Source organism: Brachyhypopomus gauderio, chromosome 2 (genome assembly GCF_052324685.1).
Source record: "Brachyhypopomus gauderio isolate BG-103 chromosome 2, BGAUD_0.2, whole genome shotgun sequence".
NCBI lineage: Eukaryota > Metazoa > Chordata > Actinopteri > Gymnotiformes > Hypopomidae > Brachyhypopomus > Brachyhypopomus gauderio.
In genome coordinates this window covers 27,443,442-27,467,914 of record NC_135212.1, presented here as the reverse complement: position 1 = coordinate 27,467,914, position 24,473 = coordinate 27,443,442, and the positions used below count along the sequence as shown (strand labels likewise).

Below are 24,473 nucleotides of genomic sequence, written 5' to 3'. Positions count from 1 at the left end.
ACACACTGCCTCACAGCCCTCAACACACATTGCCTCACAGGCGTTAACAATGTTAGTGTGTGTTAGGCAGTGTGTGTTAACGGCTGTGAGGTAGTGTGTTGAGGGCTGTGAAGCAGTGTGTGTTAATGGCTGTGAGGCAGTGTGTGTTGAGGGCTGTGAGGCAGTGTGTGTTGAGGGCTGTGAGGCAGTGTGTGTTAACGGCTGTGAGGCAGTGTGTGTTGAGGGCTGTGAGGCAGTGTGTGTTAACGGCTGTGAGGCAGTGTGTGTTGAGGGCTGTGAGGCAGTGTGTGTTAACGGCTGTGAGGCAGTGTGTGTTGAGGGCTGTGAGGCAGTGTGTGTTGGTGGCTGTGAGGCAGTGTGTGTTGGTGGCTATGAGGCAGTGTGTGTTAATGGCTGTGAGGCAGTGTGTGTTGAGGGCTGTGAAGCAGTGTGTGTTGGTGGCTATGAGGCAGTGTGTGTTAATGGCTGTGAGGCAGTGTGTGTTGAGGGCTGTGAGGCAGTGTGTGTTGGTGGCTATGAGGCAGTGTGTGTTGGTGGCTATGAGGCAGTGTGTGTTAACAGCTGTGAGGCAGTATGTGTTGATGGCTGTGAGGCAGTGTGTGTTAATGCCTGTGAGGCAGTGTGTGTTAACGCCTGTGAGGTTCTCAGGACATTACTGAATGTGCCCCGTCCAGCATCGGAGTCGACAGGGAAGCCAAACTAGACTTTAAAAGGATCATGATGACATTTTTAGTCTTACATCTCCCATGATGACTCTGCAGAATTAATCATTATTTACACACACACAGTTAATGCCATGAAGGCTGAGTGTGCATTCTCATGGGATTTTTCATAGTAAACCAAAATAAAACGTCTTATTTTTATAAGTCGCTGGCTGGATCAGCTGAAATGAGATGCAGCAATGATGGGACCATATCTACACCATAATCTCTGCAGTATCCATGTAAAACAGCCTCCTCTCTGTGACTCCCACACAGTGCTGACCCCTCTCTGACCTGTGCATGCATGTGTGCAGCAGGCTGTAATGGAGTGACACATGGCGTTCCCCATAGCAAGACGTTTTATCCATATTTTATTCACTGTTCAGTTTCTTTCATTAAAAGCATAATCAGGGTGGTTTTTTGTTGCTAAGGTTAAATTAGACGTAGTAATTGATTTTATCCTGGTTGATTTACTCATTATATTTCTTCAGCATATCTGAAAGCATGAAGTTGACTCTTTAAACTCTATTAGGAACCAATACATTGGTGGTAGTGTATTCCAGAACAGCTTGAGAAGCCTGAGCAGTCTACTATAACCATGGTGTGTGTGTGTATGCATGTGTGTGTGCGTGTGTGTGTATGCATGTGTGTGTGTATGCATGTGTGTATGTGTGTGCAGTTTTGTGTATGCGTGTGTGTGTGTGTGCACATGTGTGTGTGTGTTTGTGTACAGGTGTGTATGTGCATGTGTATCCATGTGTGCGTGTGTGTGTGTATGCATGTGTGTGCAGATGTGTGTACATGTGCGTGTGTGTGCATATGCGTGTGTATTTGTGTGCAGTTGTTTGTATGCGTGTGTGTGCATGTGCGTGTGTGCACATGTATGTGTGTACAGATGTGTGTGCATGTGTATGCATGTGTGTCCATGTGCGTGTGTATGCAAGTGTGTGTATGCATGTGTGTGTGTGTGCGTGTGTGTATGCATTGGTGTGTCCAGGTGTGTGTATCCATGTGTGTGCATGTGTATGCGTGTGCGTGTGTGTGCATTGGTGTGTGCATGTGTATGTATGCGTGTGTGTGTGTATGTGTGTGTGTGTATGCGTGTGTGTGTGTGTGCATTGGTGTGTGCAGGTGTATGTATGTGCGTGTATGTGTGTGCATGTGCGTGTGTGTGTGTGTTGGTGTGTGTGTGTGCGTGTGTGCGTGTGTGTGTGCGTTGATGTGTGTGTGTGCGTGTGTGTGTGCGTTGGTGTGTGCAGATGTGTGCATGTGCGTGTGTGTGTGCGTTGGTGTATGCATGTGCGTGTGTGTGTGTGTGCGCGTTGGTGTGTGCGCTGGTGTAAGTCACAGGGTGTAGTAGCACAGCGTTATTATTAAACTCACTGAGTCTCAGCATGCAGATGTATTCTTGGACGTGGTGGAACGGCACATATGCACCACTCAGAGAGGATGACTAAGATCATGTGCGTGTGTTATATGACTAAGATCATGTGTTATATGACTAAGATCATGTGTGTGTGTGTGTGTGTGTTATATGACTCACTAAGATCATGTGCGTGTGTTATATGACTAAGATCATGTGTTATATGACTAAGACCATGTGTGTGTGTGTGTGTGTGTGTGTTATATGACTAAGATCATGTGCGTGTTATATGACTAAGATCATGTGTTATATGACTAAGATCATGTGTGTGTGTGTGTGTGTTATGTGACTAAGATCATGTGCGTGTGTTATATGACTAAGATCATGTGCGTGTGTTATATGACTAAGATCATGTGCGTGTGTTATATGACTAAGATCATGTGCGTGTGTTATATGACTAAGATCATGTGCATGTGTTAAATGACTAAGATCATGTGCGTGTGTTATATGACTAAGATCATGTGCGTGTGTTATATGACTAAGACCATGTGTGTGTGTTATATGACTAAGATCATGTGCGTGTGTTATATGACTAAGATCATGTGTTTGTGTTATATGACTAAGATCATGTGCATGTGTTAAATGACTAAGATCATGTGTGTGTGTTATATGACTAAGATCATGTGCGTGTGTTATATGACTAAGATCATGTGTGTGTGTTATATGACTAAGATCATGTGTGTGTTTTATATGACTACGATCATGTGCGTTTGTTATATGACTAAGATCATGTGTATGTGTGTTATATGACTAAGATCCTGTGTATGTGTTATATGACTAAGATCATGTGCGTGTGTTATATGACTAAGATCATGTGTGTGTGTTATATGACTAAGACCATGTGTGTGTGTGTGTGTTATATGACTAAGATCATGTGTGTGTGTTATATGACTAAGATCATGTGTGTGTTTTATATGACTACGATCATGTGTATGTGTTATATGACTAAGATCATGTGTATGTGTGTTATATGACTAAGATCCTGTGCGTGTGTTATATGACTAAGATCATGTGTGTGTGTTATATGACTAAGATCATGTGTGTGTGTTATATGACTAAGATCATGTGTATGTGTTATATGACTAAGATCATGTGTGTGTGTTATATGACTAAGATCTTGTGTGTGTGTGTGTGTGTGTTATATGACTAAGATCATGTGCGTGTGTTATATGACTAAGATCATGTGCGTGTGTTATATGACTAAGATCATGTGTATGTGTTATATGACTAAGATCTTGTGTGTGTGTTATATGAGTGTTGTGTCAGGTTTGGTGATTAGTTTCCTATCTGTGTCACTCTGCCTGTGTGTCTCACATAGACACAAACACACACTAGTTCTCACGCTTTAGCTGCATCAACCCAGGCCTTGCTCTTGCCAGAGTTGCCATGGTTACTACAATGAACGTTTGAATTAAGCATTGCATTGAGCCTTGGTTTTTCTTTCTCTCTCTCTCTCTCTCTCTCTCTCTCTCTCTCTCTCTCTCTCTCTCTCTCTCTCTCTCTCTCTCTCTCTCTCTCTCTCTCCCTCCCTCTTTCCCTCTCTCTGTCTCTCTCAATATCTGCCTTATTTTCTATTACTTCTGTCTTTCTCCCCTTTTCTGTCCTCCCTTGCTCCCTGCCTTTTGTTCACTTGTTCCCTCTCTTTCCCCCTGTTCCCTGTTTCTCTCTGTTGTGTGAGGTTATTGACACAGAGAGTACGGAGTAGAACAGCAGAAGCCTGTAATCTTCTGGAACTTTATATGTGTTTTGTAGTTTTTTTTCTGCTTCTCTGTATGTGTTGTTCTCTCTCTCTCTCTCCTCTCTCTCTCTCTCTCTCTCTCTCTCTCTCTCTCTCTCTCTCTCTCTCTCTGTCTATCTCTCTCTCCTTCTCTCTCTTTCTCTCTCTTTCTCCCTCTCTCTCCCTCCTCACTCTCTCTCTCTCCTCGCTTTATCTCTCTCTTTCTCTTTCTCTCTCTCTCTCTGTATCTCCTACCTTCTTGATGCTGTGTATGGCATGCAGTATTCTCAGTGTTAGCTCAGCATGCTCGGAGAATTAAAGGCACATTCAGCTGCAAGAGACGACCACCTATTGAAGCATCCGGAATGACACGGCAGAGCGGGAGAGGACTGAGGAATGGGGAGAATGAAGGAATGTTCAAAGATGAGTGTAGCAGTGAGGCGACGCACAGGAGGGCTAGCAATCTAGCCTATGCACAAGAGGCCTAGCTGAGTGACCAGTGTTCTTTGCATATTTGTGTGGGTGTGTGTGGGTGTGTGTGTGCACGCGCGTGTAAGAGAGCGGGAGGCATGAAGAAGTTTGCATCAGACCGCAGTCTGAACAGGGCACCGCAACCACGCAAGACGCTCCGCTCAGACGAGCCGCCCGAGATGAAGGTGCTGAGGAAAAGCTGGCAGCTGCCCCCAGGTGGCCGGGGGCCGCCATCACGCCCCCACTACCAGTACTCATCCTCACCCTGCCTCTCGTCCACAGCACCACCGCCACCCAAGAGAGCACCCAGCACCACACTCACCCCGAGGTCCAAGAGCATGACCGCTGAGCTGGAGGAGCTAGGTAAGACACACACACACACACACACACACACACACACGCAGGCAAATACACACATGCATACACACATGGACATGTTTGATGGCAGTTCGTTCAATGTCTCTTTGTCTGTCTATCTGTCTGTTGATCTCTCTCTCTCTCTCTCTCTCTCTCTCTCTCTCTCTCTCTCTCTCTCTCTCTCTGTCTCCCTCTCTCAATCCCTTTCTCTGTTGTTTGCATGCTACAGTGTCATATCTCTTCTTCTGCCATTTGGTCTGTTCAAAACATCAGCTGTCTTTCCCACTCAGCCTGTCCTCTCAGCATAACACACACACACACACACACACACACACACACACACACACACACACACACACACACACACATTTACACAAAGGAAAAAATGTACTGAAAAAAGCAAGAAATTGCAGGGCTGCATCAATATTCATTCAGTTTTCAGTGTAGTTTGGACAGGTGATCTTGTTCAGAGCTTGTTTGTTATTCGTTATAGGAAGGACGTTATATGTATGTACGTTACATATATGTATGTTATAGGAAGGATGTTATATGTATGCTTTTAATTATTTTAACTTCAAAATTGACCATTTTTCAAGAGCGGTCAATTCACCATCATAAATTGAAAGCTTCCTCTGACTTCTGACAAGAAAGGAGGACATTGAATGGCTGTGTGCCCCCCCCCCCCCCCCTCCCCCCGCACTGTGCCACCGTAAAGTATTTTTATCAACTCTCCTGTTGAAATGTTGCAAACCTTTGGCCGGCGTAACCACGGGTGATGCTGGAATGAGCTGGCACTGCGTGTCTTGCCGTTTCCCCCGGCGACCAGCGCACCTGCTCCATGCCACTGTGGTTTTCCGTTGTTCACTTCAGCGGGGTCGAAAGTTTGTGGACGTCTCCGCATGCATCATCAAGGAAACATGCAAGAAACGTCTGTACTGGTTGATGCTGAACCTGTGGTCAAGTGGAAGCTTGTTATTGTCCTCTCTTTGAAGGCGTGTGTGTTGTGAATTGTATGGTGAGCACTGCTGTGAGTGGTTAATGGAGCAGTTTTGTGTCTGTTTATTCCACGCTAAGCGTCTGCAAGGAGGAGGCGAGGAGGTGAGTTATGGCTGAACGTTTCTGACACTGCTGTGTTACTTCATTCCTTCTCACCTCTCCCTCCCTGAACTGCTGCCTTCGTGTGTCCAGTGTTTGCTTCTGACTGCATCTTACTCTTTATTTCCAGTGGCAAAATGAAGTGCTGTTTTCTTAGTTACATCTAAAATAACTATAGAATGATGAACATGGTGTTAACAGTCATGATTATGGATATTGTGTGCACGCATGAGCGTGTGCCCGTGTGTGTGCTCATGTGTGTGCGCATGTGTGTGTGCGCGTGTGCATGTGTGTGCATATGTGTGTGTGCGCGTGTGCATGTGTGTGCATATGTGTGTGTGCGTGTGTGTGTGTGTGTGTTTGTGTGTGTGCGCATATGTGTGTGTGCGTGTGTGTGTGTGTGTGTGTGTGTGTGTGTGTGTGTGTGTGTGTGTGTGTGTGTGTGTGTGTGTGTGTGTGTGTGTGTGTGTGTGTGTGTGCATTTGTGCAGAAAGGCTAGATGAAATCTTGGCCTCCCAGGAGTCAGTGCTGAGGCCTCAGGTGGAATCAGACTATAGAGCTGCCACAGTGAAGCAACGTCCAACCAGCCGCCGGATTACACCAGCAGAAATCAGTGTGAGACCACACAGGCAACCGCATTTACCTGTGACGCAAACACCCTCTTGGTCTGGTTTTATTTAAAATAAAAATTAAGAGTACTACCTGATATTATATTTTAGCCCTGTTGAAATTATTTTATTTATTTGGGTGTGTGTGTGTGTGTGTGTGTGTGTGTGTGTGTGTGTGTGTGTGTGTGTAGTCTCTCTTTGAGCGGCAGGGTCTTGCTTTTCATGGTGCTCTTCACCCAGAGCTGGGAAAGGCTCATATGCAGCTCCCCAAAAGCATGTCCAGAACCAAGTCCTTTGGTAACAACACATCACTGTAAACATAAATACACCTGTGTTAGCCACCTGGATTCTTCTCCTTTTACCAGTTTATCAGTTTACCATAGAGACGATGTACTGATACCGGTCCCGAATCCTCTGAGCAGCACTGACGCTGCAGGGACACGTATCCATGAAGCTTTCGTTCTGTCTGTTCAGGGGCCACTGAGGAGGATCGTCTGTCTGCCCTGGCGGCAGAGCACAGGTTTCCAAGGAGCTCCTCGATGACGGACAGCCTGAGAGACAGCCACAGCATCCCGCCCCCTCCCCAGACCGCGCCCCCTCCCCCACCCTCACTCTACTACCTGGACACGGGCCCTCCACCAGCCTTCTGCCCTCCCCCTCCCCCCGGACGCACTCACGACTCCAGCCGTTCCAGCTTCAAGCCGGGCTCCGAGCCGCGGCTGCACGGCCTGCCGCAGACCATGTCGGCCGAGCTGTACGAGCCACCCCGGCACGCCGCCCACATCGAGCGGCAGAAGAAGGCTCGCTCCATGATCATCCTGCAGGACTCCGCCCACCTACCCGTGGAGCCCACTGACATCTCGCGGCCCAGCCCCGCCCTCACGCCGCCCGAGAGGATCAAGCGGAAAGGGCGTGTCATCGACAACCCGTACGCCAACGTGGGCCAGTTCAGCATCGGCCTGTACGCGCCGCCCCCGGGCAAGTCCCAGCGCAGGAAGAGCCCGCTGGTGAAGCAGCTGCAGGTGGAGGAAGCCCAGGAGCGGGCCTCGCTGGCACCGGCCTCGGCCCACGCCCGGGAACATTCGCCCACGGGGCGGCTGGCGGCCCACCACACCAGCCGGGCTGAGTACTACCAGCAGCACCTGCTGCAGGAGCACGCTCACGCCCAGGCCGAGGGGCTGCTGCAGGGCAAAGGGCCTTTCGCCGCCGCCATCGCCGGGGCTCTGAAGGACCGCGAACGACGTCTGGACGAGCGGCGCAGGTCCACAGTCTTCCTGTCCGTGGGCACCATGGAGGGCAGCTCGGCTCCGCCCCTGGATTCCCCCTCGCTCACGCAGTCGCATTCCGTCGACGAGCGCATGCTCGGCAGTGAACTAGGGCAGCTGCCTCCTCCCGCCCCGGCGCTGCGGCCCGCCCCGGGCGGCACCACCTTCATCCACCCACTGACAGGCAAGCCTTTGGATCCCAACTCCCCACTGGCTCTTGCGCTGGCCGCAAGGGAGCGGGCCTTAACGTCACAGAGCCAGTCCCCGTCCAGCAGCCCAGAGCCCAGGACTAAGCACGAGGCTGTGGGAGGGGTGCTGTTCTTGGACACCCAGACCAAAGAGGCCGAGCGCTCCGAGGGTGAAGGCGAGTTCACCTCGCGCGCCTTCTCCACGGGAGAAAAGAGGACTTTCACTCCCACCCCTACCAGCAAGATCCAGTGGGGGACGCCCACCACGGCGAGGAAGGAATTAGAGGCTGCGGTGGAGAGGAAAGAGGAGAGGAAGGCAGAGGACAAGAAGAGCATGATCATTAGCATAATGGACACGTCACAGCAGAAGACCGCTGGGCTTATCATGGTTCATGCCACCAGTAACGGACAGGCGGTTGGACTGGACCCAGAGCGCATCTGTCCATCTCCCAGAAGCATGCTGTCAGAGAGTCCCAAACCCACGCTGGCTGAAATCAAACGGGCAAAGTCCCCGAGCCCAGAAGTTTCTTCCGCTCCCACTCCAACCACTGCCATGCCTTCTACCCCCCAGGCTCCTGTGAGTCCCGCCTCAGATAAACCCGCCCAACCTTCTGCCAGCCCTGCTGCAGATAAAACCCTGGCCCAGGGAAGCTCGGAGGAGGATGTGGAGCCCTACACAGTCACCTTGCCCCCCGCCATGCTGTCATCCAGTGATGAGGAGACGCGGGAGGAACTTCGCAAAATAGGTGTGGTTCCTCCACCAGATGAGTTCGCCAATGGTCTCCTGGCAAAGACGCTGGATGCCACGGTACCTGCTACTCCACCTTCAGCATCGAAGCAAGCAGCCCCCTCAGACCCAACCCCGGTGCCTCAAACAGCAGCCACCGTGGCACCACAGGCCCCTGCCACCAGCGGCCCGCCAGCAGCCTCAGGGAAGCCATCTGAGCCCCACCTGGGCCCAGAGTCCGCTGCTGACTCCGGGGTGGAGGAGGTGGACACTCGTAGCTCCAGTGATCACCACCTGGAGACCACAAGCACCATCTCCACCGTCTCCAGCATGTCCACACTGTCCTCGGAGAGCGGCGAGGCCACCGACACCTACACCTCCCACGCCGACGGCCAGACCTTCATCCTCGACAAGCCGCCAGTGCCTCCAAAGCCAAAGCTCAAGTCCCAGCTCAGCAAGGGTCCAGTAACGTTCAGGGACCCCCTGCTCAAGCAGTCGTCCGACAGCGAGCTGCTCTCCCAGCAGCACGCGGCCGCGCTGGCAGCCGCCACGGGGGCCGCCGGCTCGGCACGACCCCGCTACCTCTTCCAGAGACGCTCCAAGCTGTGGGGGGACCCTATCGAGCCCCGGCCACTCGCAAGCACCAAGGAAGGCAAACCCACTGTGATTAGTGAGCTGAGCTCCAGGCTGCAGCAGCTGAACACACGCTCGCTGGGAGAGGAGCCCCTCGGGGGTTCACTCCACCCTGGACGCAAGTCACCTGTCGCCGGCGCCAGGTAAGAGAGGAATTTATTAAGGGCAACAGCTCAAATTGACACTGCTCTCTGAATGTAGAATTTTAGCAATAGCCCTGAAGCAATGGGTCTCTGTCCCATTATTTAAAGATCCTGTTCAGCACTAAAGGGGCAGATTTATCCAGCAAGGCACAAATCACCAAATCACTGTGGTGGCACAGGTTACCAAACTATCGTCATGTTTCTCAATGACTTTTATATAAATGAATTCTGCTACAACCTCCATGCAGCCTAACTCATGTCAGACCCTCATTTCACATACAAAGGCATGGAGGACAAAAGAGAATTCACAGGGTGTTTATGTTTATCATACAAGCAGGCAATATACCTAACACACAAGCAGTCTTTTGGGGACAGGATCAGATAAGTGATTAACATAAATCTTTTATTCATTTTATTTAAAACTGTAATTTTTTTGACAGCATGGTGTACTATAAATGTAGAACTGTTGAAAAAAACAACAACATATTCCCCATATAAGTAAAGGATGTTTTTCAGGTCACAACCTAATGATGGTGATCTTGGGTTAATGGGGCATTAAAAATGAAACAGGAATAAAAATGCCAGATTTGACAACTTTTCCCCCCGTAAATTTTATTTACCATTTAAGTAAACAGATGATAATTCTGTTTCCATCTTTCATTACATATAATACTCCAGAGATGATTTACATATGGACCACTTTTTTGATAAAAAAAATTACTTTTGATATTTGATTTTGAGGTAAAACAAAAATTCTCTAGTTCTAAAACTGACAAGCAAACTGAAATTCCTAAAACAATTTTGCATCTCCCAGTATTTTGTGTAATATGTAATTTTGCCCCACTCCCTAAATTAAATGCAAACAGCCAGATGGCAAAAAAAACCCAGAAATCTTCACAGTTTTTGGCTCGCTGAATACAGCCTGCCATGCTTGTCACATTGATGAATCCCTTTCAGATGCTATATGATAGCACTATGCACAAGGTGTAATGGTAGCCCTAGAGCTAGATAAATCTGCTCCCAGAACTGTTCTAATACTGTCAGCATGTGATGTAGGCAACGGTCCATCCAAAGCTAGCATGTGCTGCCGAAAAACAGCGACAGAGCCAGGCAAAGCTGTAGCCCTCCTTCCTGGCCAGGACCATACAACAATGATAATAATAGACTGCCCGTATATTAAAACACTGCATCCACTGAGATCTGTTCATTAGAACCTGCTGATGTTCAGATATCTAATTTGGTTCACAGATAGCATCAGGCATTATCATTTTTAAAGGACCGTTGTTCTTGATCAGTTCTTGACAGGCAGCCGGTCCTGTTGAGGTTCCTGTGGGATCTCCTGGGCTATCGTACTATTCTTGCTCATTTCCCATGTTGTTCTTTAGTCCCATGTTGTTCATCTCATACAGTTGCATTGGCGTGAACTCCTGAAGCAACCTCAGACTCCTTCACAATAATAACCAGACCTACAACATGGATAACCAGACTTACAACAATAATAACCAGACCTACAACATGGATAACCAGACCTACAACAATAATAACCAGACTTACAACAATAATAACCAGACCTACAACATGGATAACCAGACCTACAACAATAATAACCAGACCTACAACATGGATAACCAGACCTACAACAATAATAACCAGACCTACAACATGGATAACCAGACCTACAACAATAATAACCAGACCTACAACAATAATAACCAGACCTACAACATGGATAACCAGACCTACAACAATAATAACCAGACCTACAACATGGATAACCAGACCTACAACAATAATAACCAGACCTACAACAATAATAACCAGACCTACAACATGGATAACCAGACCTACAACAATAATAACCAGACCTACAACAATAATAACCAGACCTACAACATGGATAACCAGACCTACAACAATAATAACCAGACCTACAACAATAATAACCAGACCTACAACAATAATTACCAGACCTACAACAATAATAACCAGACCTACAACATGGATAACCAGACCTACAACAATAATAACCAGACCTACAACAATAATAACCAGACCTACAATATGGATAACCAGACCTACAACAATAATAACCAGACCTACAACATGGATAACCAGACCTACAACAATAATAACCAGACCTACAACAATAATAACCAGACCTACAACAATAATTACCAGACCTACAACAATAATAACCAGACCTACAACATGGATAACCAGACCTACAACAATAATAACCAGACCTACAACATGGATAACCAGACCTACAACAATAATAACCAGACCTACAACAATAATAACCAGACCTACAATATGGATAACCAGACCTACAACAATAATAACCAGACCTACAACATGGATAACCAGACCTACAACAATAATAACCAGACCTACAACATGGATAACCAGACCTACAACAATAATAACCAGACCTACAACAATAATAACCAGACCTACAACATAGATAACCAGACCTACAACAATAATAACCAGACCTACAACATGGATAACCAGACCTACAACAATAATAACCAGACCTACAACAATAATAACCAGACCTACAACATGGATAACCAGACCTACAACAATAACCAGACCTACAACAATAATAACCAGACCTACAACATGGAAGCACTGAATCAAAGTTTGAAGTTTAATGCCAGTTGAAGTTTAATGCCAGTTGAAGTTTAATGGTGGTTGATGATATTCAATACTTTCATAGATCAGTATCAGCAGTTGATATTGCCTGAGCTGCCAGTTAATGATGTTAGCGCATCACAATTGCTATGACTCACCTGTTTTTTCTCTAAGGCAACACTGCTTGCCTTAAAACCGAAAAGGTGCAAACCGAAACAGGTGCAAACCCAAAATCGACATGTGGACCCCTAACTCCAGAAACAGTTATGTCCTGTTATAAACAGCAGTGATTTGAACTTTGTTTGCATACAGTAATGATGTGCAAATTGTACAGTCCAGTATATGGACAGGAGAGGTACACACTTCTCCATTCTTAATGACCAGATCGTCTATAGATGTACAGTCACTAGTAGGATCCTGCTCTGTAGGGGATATTAAAGCCTAATGTTCAAATTGCTTTGTTTCATTGAGAAGTGTGTAGCTTCAGCAGTATGTCGACGCTCAAGGCTTTTACTGGTAAGTAAAGGAAACTTGCTGGTCCCTTAGCTGAGCTGTAGAACCTTTAGAAACTTGGCATGGCTAGTCCACTGTAGAGTCATATCTTACAGCCATGCGAGTAGATATTTTCAAACACAATGGTCAGTAGTAAAATATTTTATGTTCTTGTTTTATTGTTAAAAATGTTTTTTTTTTCTGCTGATATCCTGAAATACAGCTGAAGCCCTTTATATTTCTACAGATCTGACAAGAACATGGAAGCGAGTAACCCTTAGCTTAGGGTAAATCAAACACCATTCCTATCATCTCCCATCTGACATTATCTACTAAGTTATCTACTAATCCCACATTAAAGGAACAGCCTCTGCTGACATTTTGATTTTAGTAATCATATTTCCCAGGTCATCTGTTGCCTTGTCCCCCTGGATAATCCCTAAACAGGTTACATGTCATCGGACCTGTCATATCCCATATCTAACCAGGATCATGTTCTACATGACATTAGAGGTATGTTCTATTTTTCACACAGGTGGTAGAATTCTCCACATAATTCCCCCCTTATGTTTTGTAGGGGATAGTTATTGTGGCTTTGTCTTTGCTCTGGGGGTATTCACATGGTAACAGAAGGCCTGGAGGCATGCAAAGTCTCTGCCTTTGATTTCCCACTTGGGATGCTTTTAACTCCAGCTACAGATTTCAATTTTCAGACTTCAATAATTACATCTCCTCAACCTGTCCCACTTTTTTTTAAACCTCATCAATATTAGTACAATATCAGAGTGTGTGTGTGATGTCACAGAGGGCCAGCAGTGTGTGGGTAAAGGATATGATGAAGATATGGTGAAGATGACCTCACTTCCTCATCAGCATCAGTCACTTCCTGTCTGGTTCTCACTCATTCATGCCTGAGCCAGTGTTTGCTCACAGTTGTGGCTTTGAGTTCATGTTAAACTCCGCCCTGCTGGGCTTTGGACCATTCACAGCACTTACTGATCCAGCATGTGTCTGAGGACAACGTTACTCTCATGTCTGTAATATACATTGTACACTTATTTGTTTATTTATGCTTTTACGTTCACTTTTATTTGCAGTTACAACACCTGACCCTAGACTCAGACATACATTATATAACACTGCATATAATGATGTCTGGGGCCAGCTGTTGGTTTGTCATATGGCTTTTTTTTTGGTTAACATTGTTGATGTGAAGTGCCTGTCTATTTCTGCTCTCATGGACTGATGCTAACCAACCGCTTTGTTTGTCATTGCCTCTCACTCTTATTTGTCTCTTTTTTTCTGTCTCTCTTTGCTTGCTCTCTCTGTCTCTCTCTCTGCATGCCACGCTGCTCTGTGTAGAGCTGAATCTGAGGCTAAGTCCCGGAGGGCGGGGCACCTGTGTAAGTGCGCATGCATCATCTCATCTCCCTCCCGTATCTAGCCCTAGCCCTATCCAGACAACCCATGCTCTGATGTATCTCCGCCCACACACTCTTGCCCCGCCTACCCGAGTCTCCCTGGCTTCTCTCATTTGAGTCATGTTAGTGTCTGTGCTCACACTTATGTGTCTCTGAGAGTCTCAGTGCCTCCTCTTTGGTCCTTCAGCGTCATTTGAAGGGCCAGTGAAGTGGCTGTTCTCAGCGAAACACAAACCAGGGTTCAATTTTTCTGGCTAAATGACAATGCCAACAGTGAGGCGGTCAGTGCTAAAACAGACAAACAGTTTTGCAAATAACAGACAGAGTGTTGTGATTAGTCATCACTGGGAAACATTCAGTGTGTGACAAGCAGTCAGTCACATTATATATTTTGAGACATATCTGCATATATATTGTTTTATATCTGAGTCATTTGCAGGTTGAACTTTTTATCTCTTTGCCATTGCTTTGCTCTCTCTGTGTAGACATCATTACTCAGTCAGACAAACAGGTCTGTGGGCATCTCACATAATGCATGTCACTCTATTCATTCAACTCTAGTCATTTTATTTTCAATTTTTTCTACATTTACACCCATGAATTTATTGCAGAATAAAAATGTCATTTTCACCACTTTAGTGAGGATTAGTGAAAACGATATATAATTGTCCAGTGGGGCCAACATTTCAGTCTGGGAATAATTTTATACCCCTCCCATCTTTAAGAAAAATTGCAAGGAGTTTTTTCACAGTTATAAAGTTACTGCATCTTGCTTACTAGATGAGAATGTCCACGTTCTTGCTTGTATGCTCTTCTAAATTAGTTTGCTTTGAAGTGTTTGGGATAGTGGGAGGTGATGTTCTAGGTATGCTTAGGAGCCTAAACTAGATTTCCATTTCTAGAAGGCGGAGATTCTCCATCTTATGTTAAATTGTTTGGGATTTTGCTGGGTGTTTTGTTTTTTTTGTTGTTTTTTCACTAAACGACCAACATTCATCTGACCAGGCTGTGTAGATGTCCTCTTTGCTCCTGAGGGGCTATAGGGACTCTGGCTTGTGTTCTGGCTAAACACATTAAGTAAATTTCTCACTAACATAGTGGTATTGCATTTGCACATCTCTAGCCCATTAAATTACCTCTGTTGACTTAACTGGCTTGACTGATGAATCATGAACACTAGATGTTACAGGAAAGAGCCACTATGAGACAGAATAGAATAGAATGGAATAGAATAGAAATGGGCTCATCTGGCTCTTTCCTGTGTTACTACACAAACTTAATTCTTGCTTTCACGTTTCCTCATTTTTCCCCTTCCATTGCCCTTCTCTTTATTTCTCTCTCTTTCTCTTAGACTCTTCAGCAGTCTAGGTGAACTCCACACCATCTCTCAGAGAGGCTACGGCACCACCTACACTATCCGGCCAGGCAGCCGTTACCCAGTGACCCGTCGAACGCCCAGCCCCGGCTCTGGTTCCCCAGACCGCTCGGACCCGCTCGGACCCATCCGAGGTTTTGGCCTGGCTACCTCCCCCACCACACCCCCCACCATCCTCAAATCCTCCAGCCTCAGCCTGCCCCACGAGCCCAAAGAGGTCCGCTTCGTCATGAGGAGCTCCAGCGCCCGGAGCCGCTCCCCCTCGCCCGCCCCCTCCCCCGGCCTGCCCACCCCGCTGCTGACTCTACGCCCCTTCCACCAGAAACCCCTCCACCTGTGGAATAAGTACGACGTGGGCGACTGGCTGGCCAGTATTAACCTAGCCGAACATCGCGAGCGGTTCCAGGAGCATGAGATCGAGGGCTCGCACCTCCCTGCCCTCACTAAGGATGACTTCGCCGAGCTGGGCGTGACACGTGTCGGCCATCGAATGAACATCGAGCGGGCCCTAAAACAGCTGCTGGAGAGTTGACCCTTGACCCCACCCTGCCTGTAGCTAGTCTTACCACAGGAAACGTTTGGTTTTTATTTTGTTTTTATATTTGTTTGTTTGTTTTTGTTTTTTTGACCAGACTTTTTCAATTCTTTATTTTGTGTGTGTTTTTTGTGATTCTGGAGTAATATACAGTCCTTGAATCTTGTTGGTTCAAAGAAAGTAATCCCCATCTCTTTGGTAGCAGTGTGGGCCCAACCATTCCTATGTCACTACCGGCAGCCATTTTGACAGGTTCTTCATATTTGAGTGGGGCTGTAAGTTGCATGAACACCATGTCGAATACAATATCAGTAAAGGTTTGACTTGTATAACTGGACATGAAAATCACCCTCTCCTCCGTATTTCCTTCACATTTGGTACCTTCACCCTATCGCTTTCGACCACATAGGGTTCTCCAATCTGTTTGAAGAGCGGAGGAAGAGGGTAGTCCAGTTGCCTTTCAGAATATGTTCTGAAGTGGAGGAGCAGAGTGGGTTTGGCTGGGTTCGTTTCTACCTGTCCCACTCCCATTCTGGCTAAGGAACATAATATATCTGGAGAATGTTAAACCAACACTAGTGGCTTTTTCATAATCAGACCTTTCCTTTGGGTTCCCAATGGAATATGACATTAGATAGGAAATCTCAATGTATTTACATAGTGTTGAAAAAGGAGAGAGACTAAAGAAAAGATGAGCTGAACTGTGCAGAAGTGCAGTTGTCTCTCTCCTGTAGAGGATGTTTATTCCATCAATAAATTACTCATTTTTACCAATTATATACATATATATTTGACAGAAAAGTATATAGATATATGAATATAACATTTTGTCATAAATATAAAACTTATATATGGTATTCTATATAAAGACAAAAAAACACTGTTGAAAATGTTTTTTTTTTGTTTGGTTTTCCTAATGATCATCTTTTTATGTACTGTAGCATGGGACATGACATCACAAGGTACAAACATCAGATCTGTGCATTTTATCATTCTCTTTTCTCTTGCTTTGTTCTGTGGTTTTATGGTTTTAGCGAAAACCTGGTCTTCCGCCTACAAATGGGGCGTCCCACAGTGGACACTATGTTTGAGCTGTGTTTGAGTGGGTCCCTCTATCACACACACAAACACACATTACAAAGTGCTCAGCATCTCCTCGGTGATGCTGTCAACAAATCAACGCACAGTAAAACTCCATGTGAAATTTTACCCAAAGTCTAAACCATCGTCTTCAAAGTACTTTTAATTTGGCTAAAAATATGACTTGAGCTACGCAATAAACAACAGTGTGCATGTGTGTTTGCGTGTGTTGTGATGGGGCCACTGTGGGACAAGAAACATCTTTTCCATACCTAGTAGTTCAGCTGCATGCTACTGGTAGATGACGAAGGTTTCACAAAAGAAAGCAGAAGACAGAATCTGTAATTGTAAGAGATTTTCTGAGCCACTACACAGCGGTTAATGTGAGTCAGAGTAGCTTCGGCTTCTAGCTCCAAGCACTGAAGCGTCTGAGGAGTTTGAGCTTATTTATTTGTGTTTGTTTGTTTACTGTTTAACCCAAACATAGGTAGATTTTGTAGCTTGTGAAATATAATGCTTAGAATACTTTTTATTAACTTAGTTTGAAATTTAGAATAACTAAAAAAAGCTGAAATAACTGTCCTTTCAAAACGTACAACTGTATATATGGACAAATTACAAAATAATTTGCTTTTTATATCAATCATAAGCAATGTATATATGATAGTTTTCATATAAATTTTTAAAAATCATAAAATATATATATATATATATATATATATATATATATATATATATATATATATATATATATATATATATATATATATATATGAATGTTTGGCATATATGCATAGTTAACCACCTGTCGAAAAAGGTGAAAAGATTTTATTCTTTGTATGGACCGAGTTTGGGGATGATTTGCACAAACCAAGGTGCTAGCATTCAAGCCATCTATTCTCACTTCTACACTTCCATCACACGATGCTCCCTCCAGGAACACCCACCTGATATTTAACTCAGATTATCATTAACTCACACATGTATACACAGAAGCAAATCTCTTTATACCAGTGGTCTATTTACTGCATATTTATGGTCTTATAGAATGTAAGTAGAAGAAAGGAAGAATGGATTTGGACCCAAGAAAGATCAGAGCGAAATGAACTGACATTCAAATTCTGTAAAAGTAAATGGACAGTAGCTAACCAAGCCACATAAACACTCATAGTGAATACAGACATGGACAGCCAAGGACAGCCGAGACGTCGGTATACATTTCTGATTAAGCATTTTGGAGCCACCCCCAGTGCAGTGTTGTAAAGCCCTGGTGGCTGTGTTCTTTAAGGATGAACACCGTCCAGGTCCGGCTGAGAGCAGTTCTCCCATACTGCTCTCCGCCCACCTGACGGGCTGTATGAGGACAGGCGTCATTACATCAGTCCGGCTTCAAGTTCCAAAGTGCTCTCGTTTCATTTCTCCACTTTGGAGTGATCTTTGATGACATCATGGCTGGAGAAGGAACCTTAAGGTTTTGCTTAATATGGAATGACAATGTGTGCATTACCTGAAAGGGTCTAATGGAGGTAAAAGGGGTAAGAGAACTCGTCAACTCCCCCTTAAAGCCTACTCCAGCCGTGAGGTTTTTTTTTTTTATCTTGTACAGAACTTCCCCAAGTGAGAATCCTGTGGGATGATGTGAGGACTGAACAAAATCATAGACCTGAATTCTAAAATGCTTTTATTTTATCCAAAGGGTTAAGGCCATTGGAAGCTAGGAGGGGCAGAGAAAAAGCTCTGTGTTGATTTAGAATCAGGACCCTGATAAAACTGTGACTTACATTTGTGTGTTCCGCTACTGACCAGCACTTTGCTTACATCTCAACCCACGTGAAACTTGAAAATATGCATCAAGAGTTGCTTTTAGATTAAAGTTAATCCTGAAATTCACTCTTCTCAAATCATTTTTGGTTCAGTAATTGTAATTTGGATATGATGAACCAGCTTCTAGATTAAATAAATTATGGTTGTATCCATATTGTCTAAATTAGTGTACCTTATTGTACACACACACGCATGATGTAAGGATGATACAGGGTTGTCTTTTGTATAGGGCCCCTTCTTAAGAAAAAGTAACATAAATGTGACTAATGTAATTCTGCTCAGCTCTGAATTTTACAGGCCTATTGGAGCTCCTGAGCTATAGTCACCGTCAGTGTCCTTTCTGACCCTTGGTCTGCCATATTCGTACTCCACCTCAGCTCATCCCCTCTCCGTACTCCGTACTCTTTATTTTTGTGCTTGTGTCTGTATGGAGTGATTAGTAATTAAAAAGTGAAAGATGAAAAGAAAAAAGAACAATGTGCCAAAAAACGTAGTTTTTGACTTTCCTTGACACTAGTTCTGTTGAGCTCTAAAGCTGTTAGAAACAGCACTATGGTGCCACCTCCTGGAAATCTTGAGAAATCCAGACTACATCTCATTATCTAGTTAATTTTTTTCACCTTCTTTTTCAGGTAAATGTCAGACAAGATTTTTGTTCTGTAAAGTATAACACTAACCTTGAACAGAGCTGATTTCTTTTTTTTTTTTTGGCATTTTATGAACCTGTTTCTTTTCTGCTTTTATTCGTCTGTTTTGGCTGAAGTCTGATGAGCTTCTGAGTGGCTGACTGCATTACAGACATCTTCCTCTTCCTCTCCAGTGATACAGTTAAGACAGATGAGGGCTTTACTACCTTACAAAGGAAGAGAAGGACTGGAGAACTACAGACGGTTCCTCTTGTGACTTAACCATATTGAACAAAAAATGTTTGGGAGGGATGTGAAATAAAACATCATTCACATTGCAATCTTCTGTAGAGCTGTCACTCGTTTTCTGACCACCAAAAGCACAATAAAAATGGTAAGAACTGCAGTGCCCCGGTGCTCAAGGCATCATTGTTTTCACATGGTGTATTTTTTTATTCATGAAACAACTTTTATTCTCAAGCCTTTTCTTAGTGTGAGCCCTGGATTACAGGAGATGGAATACTACATTATAGACAAGGAAGAAAAAAATAAAATGTACTGCTGTAAACACTAATTTAAATGACTCTGAACTAGTCTCACCATGTCTCATCTTATTAATTAGCCTAAGCATATGAACTAGCTTTCTGGCTATACTGCTCCCATACAGCTAGACAGAAAATACTCAAGAACTGCAACATTTGAAGCACATACAAAAATGCATGAACAAAGAGTCAAGCAGCCAGAGTGGGTTTCCACTGTGCACATATAGTACAGTGACGTGTAGGCTAACGATTGATATTTTAGACCACTCACATGGAAGCCTCGGGTTCAAATGACACAGCATCTCTGCAACACAGAAACATGTGTCCTCTTCACAGCTGGTCGACACCGATAAGCGGGGCCACTGGTATAATAATCACAGTAAAGCACTAGGCATACAGACTTAAAAAGTTCAACTACATACATCTACCAACCGACAGGGGAAATTGTTTCAAATGAGACCCGCCATCCATACGGACACCACACCCAGAGACTAGTTCAACCCACCATCTCCCTCTGCTTCACTAGAATAATTTGATTGCCTGCCACTGGTCTTCATCAGAATGAAAAACATTGATAGCATTACTGGTACTACAGATTTCAACTGCTGTATCACAGGTGATGAAGACTGTATTCTCACCTCACATCACCTCTACATATTCGAATACATTCACACATGGTGTTCACGTAATGGCTGCCAACTCTTTTCCCAAAGGATCTACTTCCAGAACCTGATTTGTACGTGAAATACCAATACACCACTGAACATAAAATATCTAGCAGTTTTATACAATTTCAAGTAAAAAAAAATCTACAATAAAATAAATAAAAACTTGACACAAAATGTGCATTCAGTGCTTAGAAGGCTATTCCATACAGAATCTCAATGTAGTATACCGTGGGATCTATTACTGGTCTGAGGTAGATCTTCATCCTTAGTGGTTGCTGGAATCAATTACTGATCTCTCCAGGGTAGTTAGTGAGCAGCCATGATTTTAACAGTACCATGATCCCAAAACATAGTTTGTCGATGCAACATAACAGCTACCACCATAACAGCTACTACAGCGAAACACGGTGATCAAGCCGAATCCGTACTGTCCTCATTACACTTCTCCCCTTTATCAGAAGAGTCTTCTTTGCTCTCCAGTTGAAAGTTCTGCAGTGAAGAACAACAAGCATCATTTACTACATTAAAGCACATCAGTAGTGTCTCACACTCTCTCTCACTCTCAAAGCACACCAGTAGTCTCACTCTCTCTCTCACTCATTAAAGCACACTAGTAGTCTCTCACTCTCTCTCTCATTAAAGCACAGCAGCAGTCTCTCAGAAATAGAACATACACACACCTCAAGTTCTCTCATGACCTCATCCATGAAGTCGCTGGAGTTTTTCTTGTAAGACAAGGCCATATTAATGGCATCTTTAAAAACCTGAAAACAAATTTATGCCCATTAATGTATTAAAACATTCATATCAAATGGATATAGGCAAATTAAAAACAAAAACTAATTGAAATGGAAACTAATTAAATTAAATTAATTAATTCCTAATTAAAATTAAATCCGGTTGAACAGAATGCTAAGAACAATGAAAAACTACTGTTTACAAAATCTATTCCAGAGGAAAATGGGTGTTCATTTTCATCTTGAATACATCTGCATACGAGGAGATTTGTTGTTTAAATGCAACAGCTCAAGGAATTTCAAGGAAATAAACAGTCTAAATTAAAGCGGTCATATATGTAATAAATTGTCATTATAACAAAATGCCTGTCTACTAGCTCAGCAGACTATGCACTAGCCCCATCGTCAGGTGAGTGCTGGGTCAGTCTGCAGCAGTATATTTGCCATCCTTAGCAGGACCTGAAGAAAGCAGGACTGGACTTGCTCTCTGAGTGGCCTGAATGGTCGATCCTAACATGGTACTGGCAACAACCAATCTGAGCATTCGCCTGCAAGATGGGCGGAGCTGGTGGTTGTGGCTCTGCTCCAGATGTGCTGAGCTATCCAACAACGTTGCGCTGGTGGCTCAAAAAGATGTGGTTGCAAATTGCACACGAATCAGAGGAAGCACATGCTAGCCTTCACCTTCCCAGCGTGGTGCCGTCGTGTGATGAGGGAGAGAATGAACTAGGGGGTGGAACTGGAGACACTGGGAGAAAACTGGGGTAAAATAAAGCAAAGATGCTTAAAAGCTCTTTAATCTCACCTTGACCACATTGGTACCATCAGCAGCAGATACAAAGTAAAAAGGTAATCCTTGCTTCTTTGCAAAGTTAAAGCTCTTCTGTGTAACCCTCATGTCCGCTTTTGAGAAAGAAAAAGAATAAGGTTATGACACAAAACACAATAACAGGAAAGACAAAAATTCAAAGCATGACAAAAATTCTAAGTCTGCCTCACCGTCTATTTTGTTAGCCACCACTAGACATGGAATTTCTGGTCTGTATTCTCGCAGTTCCTTATACCAGTTTGAAAGATTCTTATATGTTAATTTCCTCTGGACGTCAAAGACCTATGTAGAATTTTGACAAAAACAAACTTATTTATTTGCTCATTTATTTGAGTATTAATACATACGTACAGTTGTTAAGGCTTGGATATGCATCAGTGGCCTGAGCAAAAATTATATTTAAAATATGACCTGATAAATTTTTGTTAAACTGACCATCATCTCTACCACTATGGTGGAGTCACAACAGTGCATTTGTAATTTTGAAAGCAATTTACCATGATACACGCATGTGCTTTGTGGTAATAAGAAGGGTGCATGCTCTGAAATCGCTCCTGACCAGCTGTGTCCCAAAAATCTGATATGGAAAGACAATTTTAAGCAAAAAACAAATACATCTGTTAAGAAATGTTGGACAATAATTTGAAATGGATCTAATAATCCGAAGTGGAAAAAAACACCAAAACTTTCTAACTCACTTTAATTAAAGTATTTCACGTGCTCTGGTCTAACGTTATGCCACATTATGCACATTCCGTATTAACACAGACAAACATCCCCGTTCCACTTACCAACTAGGACGGGCTTCCCGTTGATGGTGGTGGTGTATTTATACAGGGTCAGGGCGCAGGTGGACAGCTGCTGCGGGACACTGACGGACGCGCTAAGAAACCAGCAGTCACCAGTATAACACGCTTTAACCAAAAAAGTAGGGGAAAACGGACAGATTGCTTCTAAAACTGCTCAAATACCCCTGTTAAAGGATACTACCCATCCATAAGGAATCTTTCCATTAACCTGAAAAGCAAAAGCAAACGTGTTAAAGAGCAAACATTTAAATATTGTTTTAAGACAGCTGTTTCGGGCCAGATAGTCGAGTCAAATCGATACTCCTTAATAATGCACTTAGTTACAGAAGCGCCCGTGTTTATCATCTAGATAAGGAGGCCTGGCAGCATCATGAGTGTTAGACACCCAGCGCAGGGCCAGCACCGCTGTGGCGGTCCACTGCATCCCGCCAGAACTTACTTGGATTTGCCCACCGCGCTGTCCCCGAGACAGATGATCTTCACGCGCTCGTCGGAGTCGTACGCGTCGCTCGCGCGCTGCTGCAGCGCGGGACCCACGCTCGCGTGCCCCGCCATCCCCGGGAGCATCCGGGCACTCACGGGCTACCGCTAAGAAGACCCGGCCTGCTGTTAGCTATCTGGCTAGCGCCAAGAAAGCAACTGCTTTAAAAAATCAAAATAGAAAATATAGCTAATAATGGGCGCTCCTAGACGTATATAACTAGATAGCTAATAGGTTGCGTTTTATTTCACTTTGTTAAAGTTCTGCGGATGCAGCTAAGTTGGCTAGCTAAGTGATAATTTCGGCGAGACTAGTTATCTAGACAGCTAAGATAACCGGCTGGCTATGGCTTGTATTAATGACGAGTGTTAGATAATCTCAACACATTAAAGCCTTTTGCAGAACTTTAGTCACTGGCTAACGAACAGGGAACGCCTTACTTGTGCTTATTAATGACAACACATATTTCTTTCTCTAACCAGCTAACTAGCAGTACGCGTGTAATACAACTGGCTGTTCCTATGCAACGCGACGCTTACTAGAGCTAATAGAAATATTCATCGTCCGGGCGCCCTCTAGTGGTGCAATTAAATTATGCTTCATAATGTGAATTTTCTTGTTCTGTGTGTATTTCTTGTAAGATTAAAAAAATGTGTCTCCAGAAATTCTGGGAGCACAATGAAAATGATCCATGCCTGGTGTGGAGAACAAGATTCTTCAAACACAGGCCACAAGCATTTTTGTGCTGAAGGCTGTTGTTAGGAAGGCAAGGCAGAGAACTTGGCTCATTCTGTAAGACATTCTGTAGTCTGCATATTGGAAATTGAAGCTATTACCTTAAGATGAACAACAGGAGTCTTTGATGTTTTGATTCATAGAGATATATTATCCACATACTCCAATATACATTATGCTTACTATAATTATATCTCTGTTAGGATGCTATAATGTTACTTTAAGGTGTAACAAGTGTTAATGCTGGACATTAAAGGTTGCTGTCTTTCGACCTGAAGTTCAGAGAGTAGAAGAGAGTGGTTACCTGCTGACTATTTAGTGTGGGTAGAGAAACTAAACATTTTTCCACAAGAA

The 24,473-nt window shown here is 44.2% G+C and overlaps 2 protein-coding genes across 12 annotated transcripts in view; one reads left to right on the top strand and one right to left on the bottom strand.

The window, feature by feature from the left end:
• shank3a (SH3 and multiple ankyrin repeat domains 3a) overlaps positions 1-19,724 on the top strand; it is a 171,269-nt gene extending 151,545 nt beyond the window's left edge. For 4 of the 11 annotated variants that reach the window (XM_076993025.1, XM_076993032.1, XM_076993091.1 and 1 more), the window contains 6 exons: positions 4,595-4,675; positions 5,744-5,767; positions 6,255-6,379; positions 6,564-6,669; positions 6,847-9,328; positions 15,230-19,724. In XM_076993025.1, the coding sequence (XP_076849140.1) occupies positions 4,595-4,675; positions 5,744-5,767; positions 6,255-6,379; positions 6,564-6,669; positions 6,847-9,328; positions 15,230-15,785 (3,374 nt within the window). In that variant the 3' untranslated portion in view covers positions 15,786-19,724. Of the gene's footprint in view, positions 1-4,594; positions 4,676-5,743; positions 5,768-6,254; positions 6,380-6,563; positions 6,670-6,846; positions 9,329-12,439; positions 12,675-12,704; positions 12,745-12,864; positions 12,971-13,819; positions 13,861-15,229 lie in introns of those variants that run through there. The other 7 variants (XR_013125743.1, XR_013125742.1, XR_013125744.1 and 4 more) reach the window with 7 other exon arrangements.
• A 23-nt stretch (positions 19,725-19,747) lies between these two features.
• rabl2 (RAB, member of RAS oncogene family-like 2) lies at positions 19,748-23,924 on the bottom strand. The gene is made up of 8 exons (XM_076993106.1): positions 23,343-23,924; positions 23,082-23,111; positions 22,886-22,965; positions 22,592-22,671; positions 22,265-22,376; positions 22,071-22,168; positions 21,209-21,292; positions 19,748-21,017 (listed from the first exon to the last, which is right to left on the bottom strand). The coding sequence occupies exons 1-8, from the start codon at positions 23,468-23,470 to the stop codon at positions 20,940-20,942; spliced, it is 690 nt and encodes a 229-aa protein (XP_076849221.1). The 5' UTR covers positions 23,471-23,924; the 3' UTR covers positions 19,748-20,939.
• Positions 23,925-24,473: the final 549 nt, after the last annotated feature.

Coding starts and splice junctions, on each gene's coding strand:
- rabl2 (XM_076993106.1), bottom strand. CDS start 23,470: ATGCTCCCGGGGATGGCGGGGCACGCGAGCGTGGGTCCCGCGCTGCAG. Junction 22,966..23,081: donor AGATTCCTTATGGATGGGTA/GTATCCTTTAAC, acceptor CGCGTCCGTCAG/TGTCCCGCAGCAGCTGTCCA. Junction 21,018..21,208: donor AGGTCATGAGAGAACTTGAG/GTGTGTGTATGT, acceptor TCTTCACTGCAG/AACTTTCAACTGGAGAGCAA.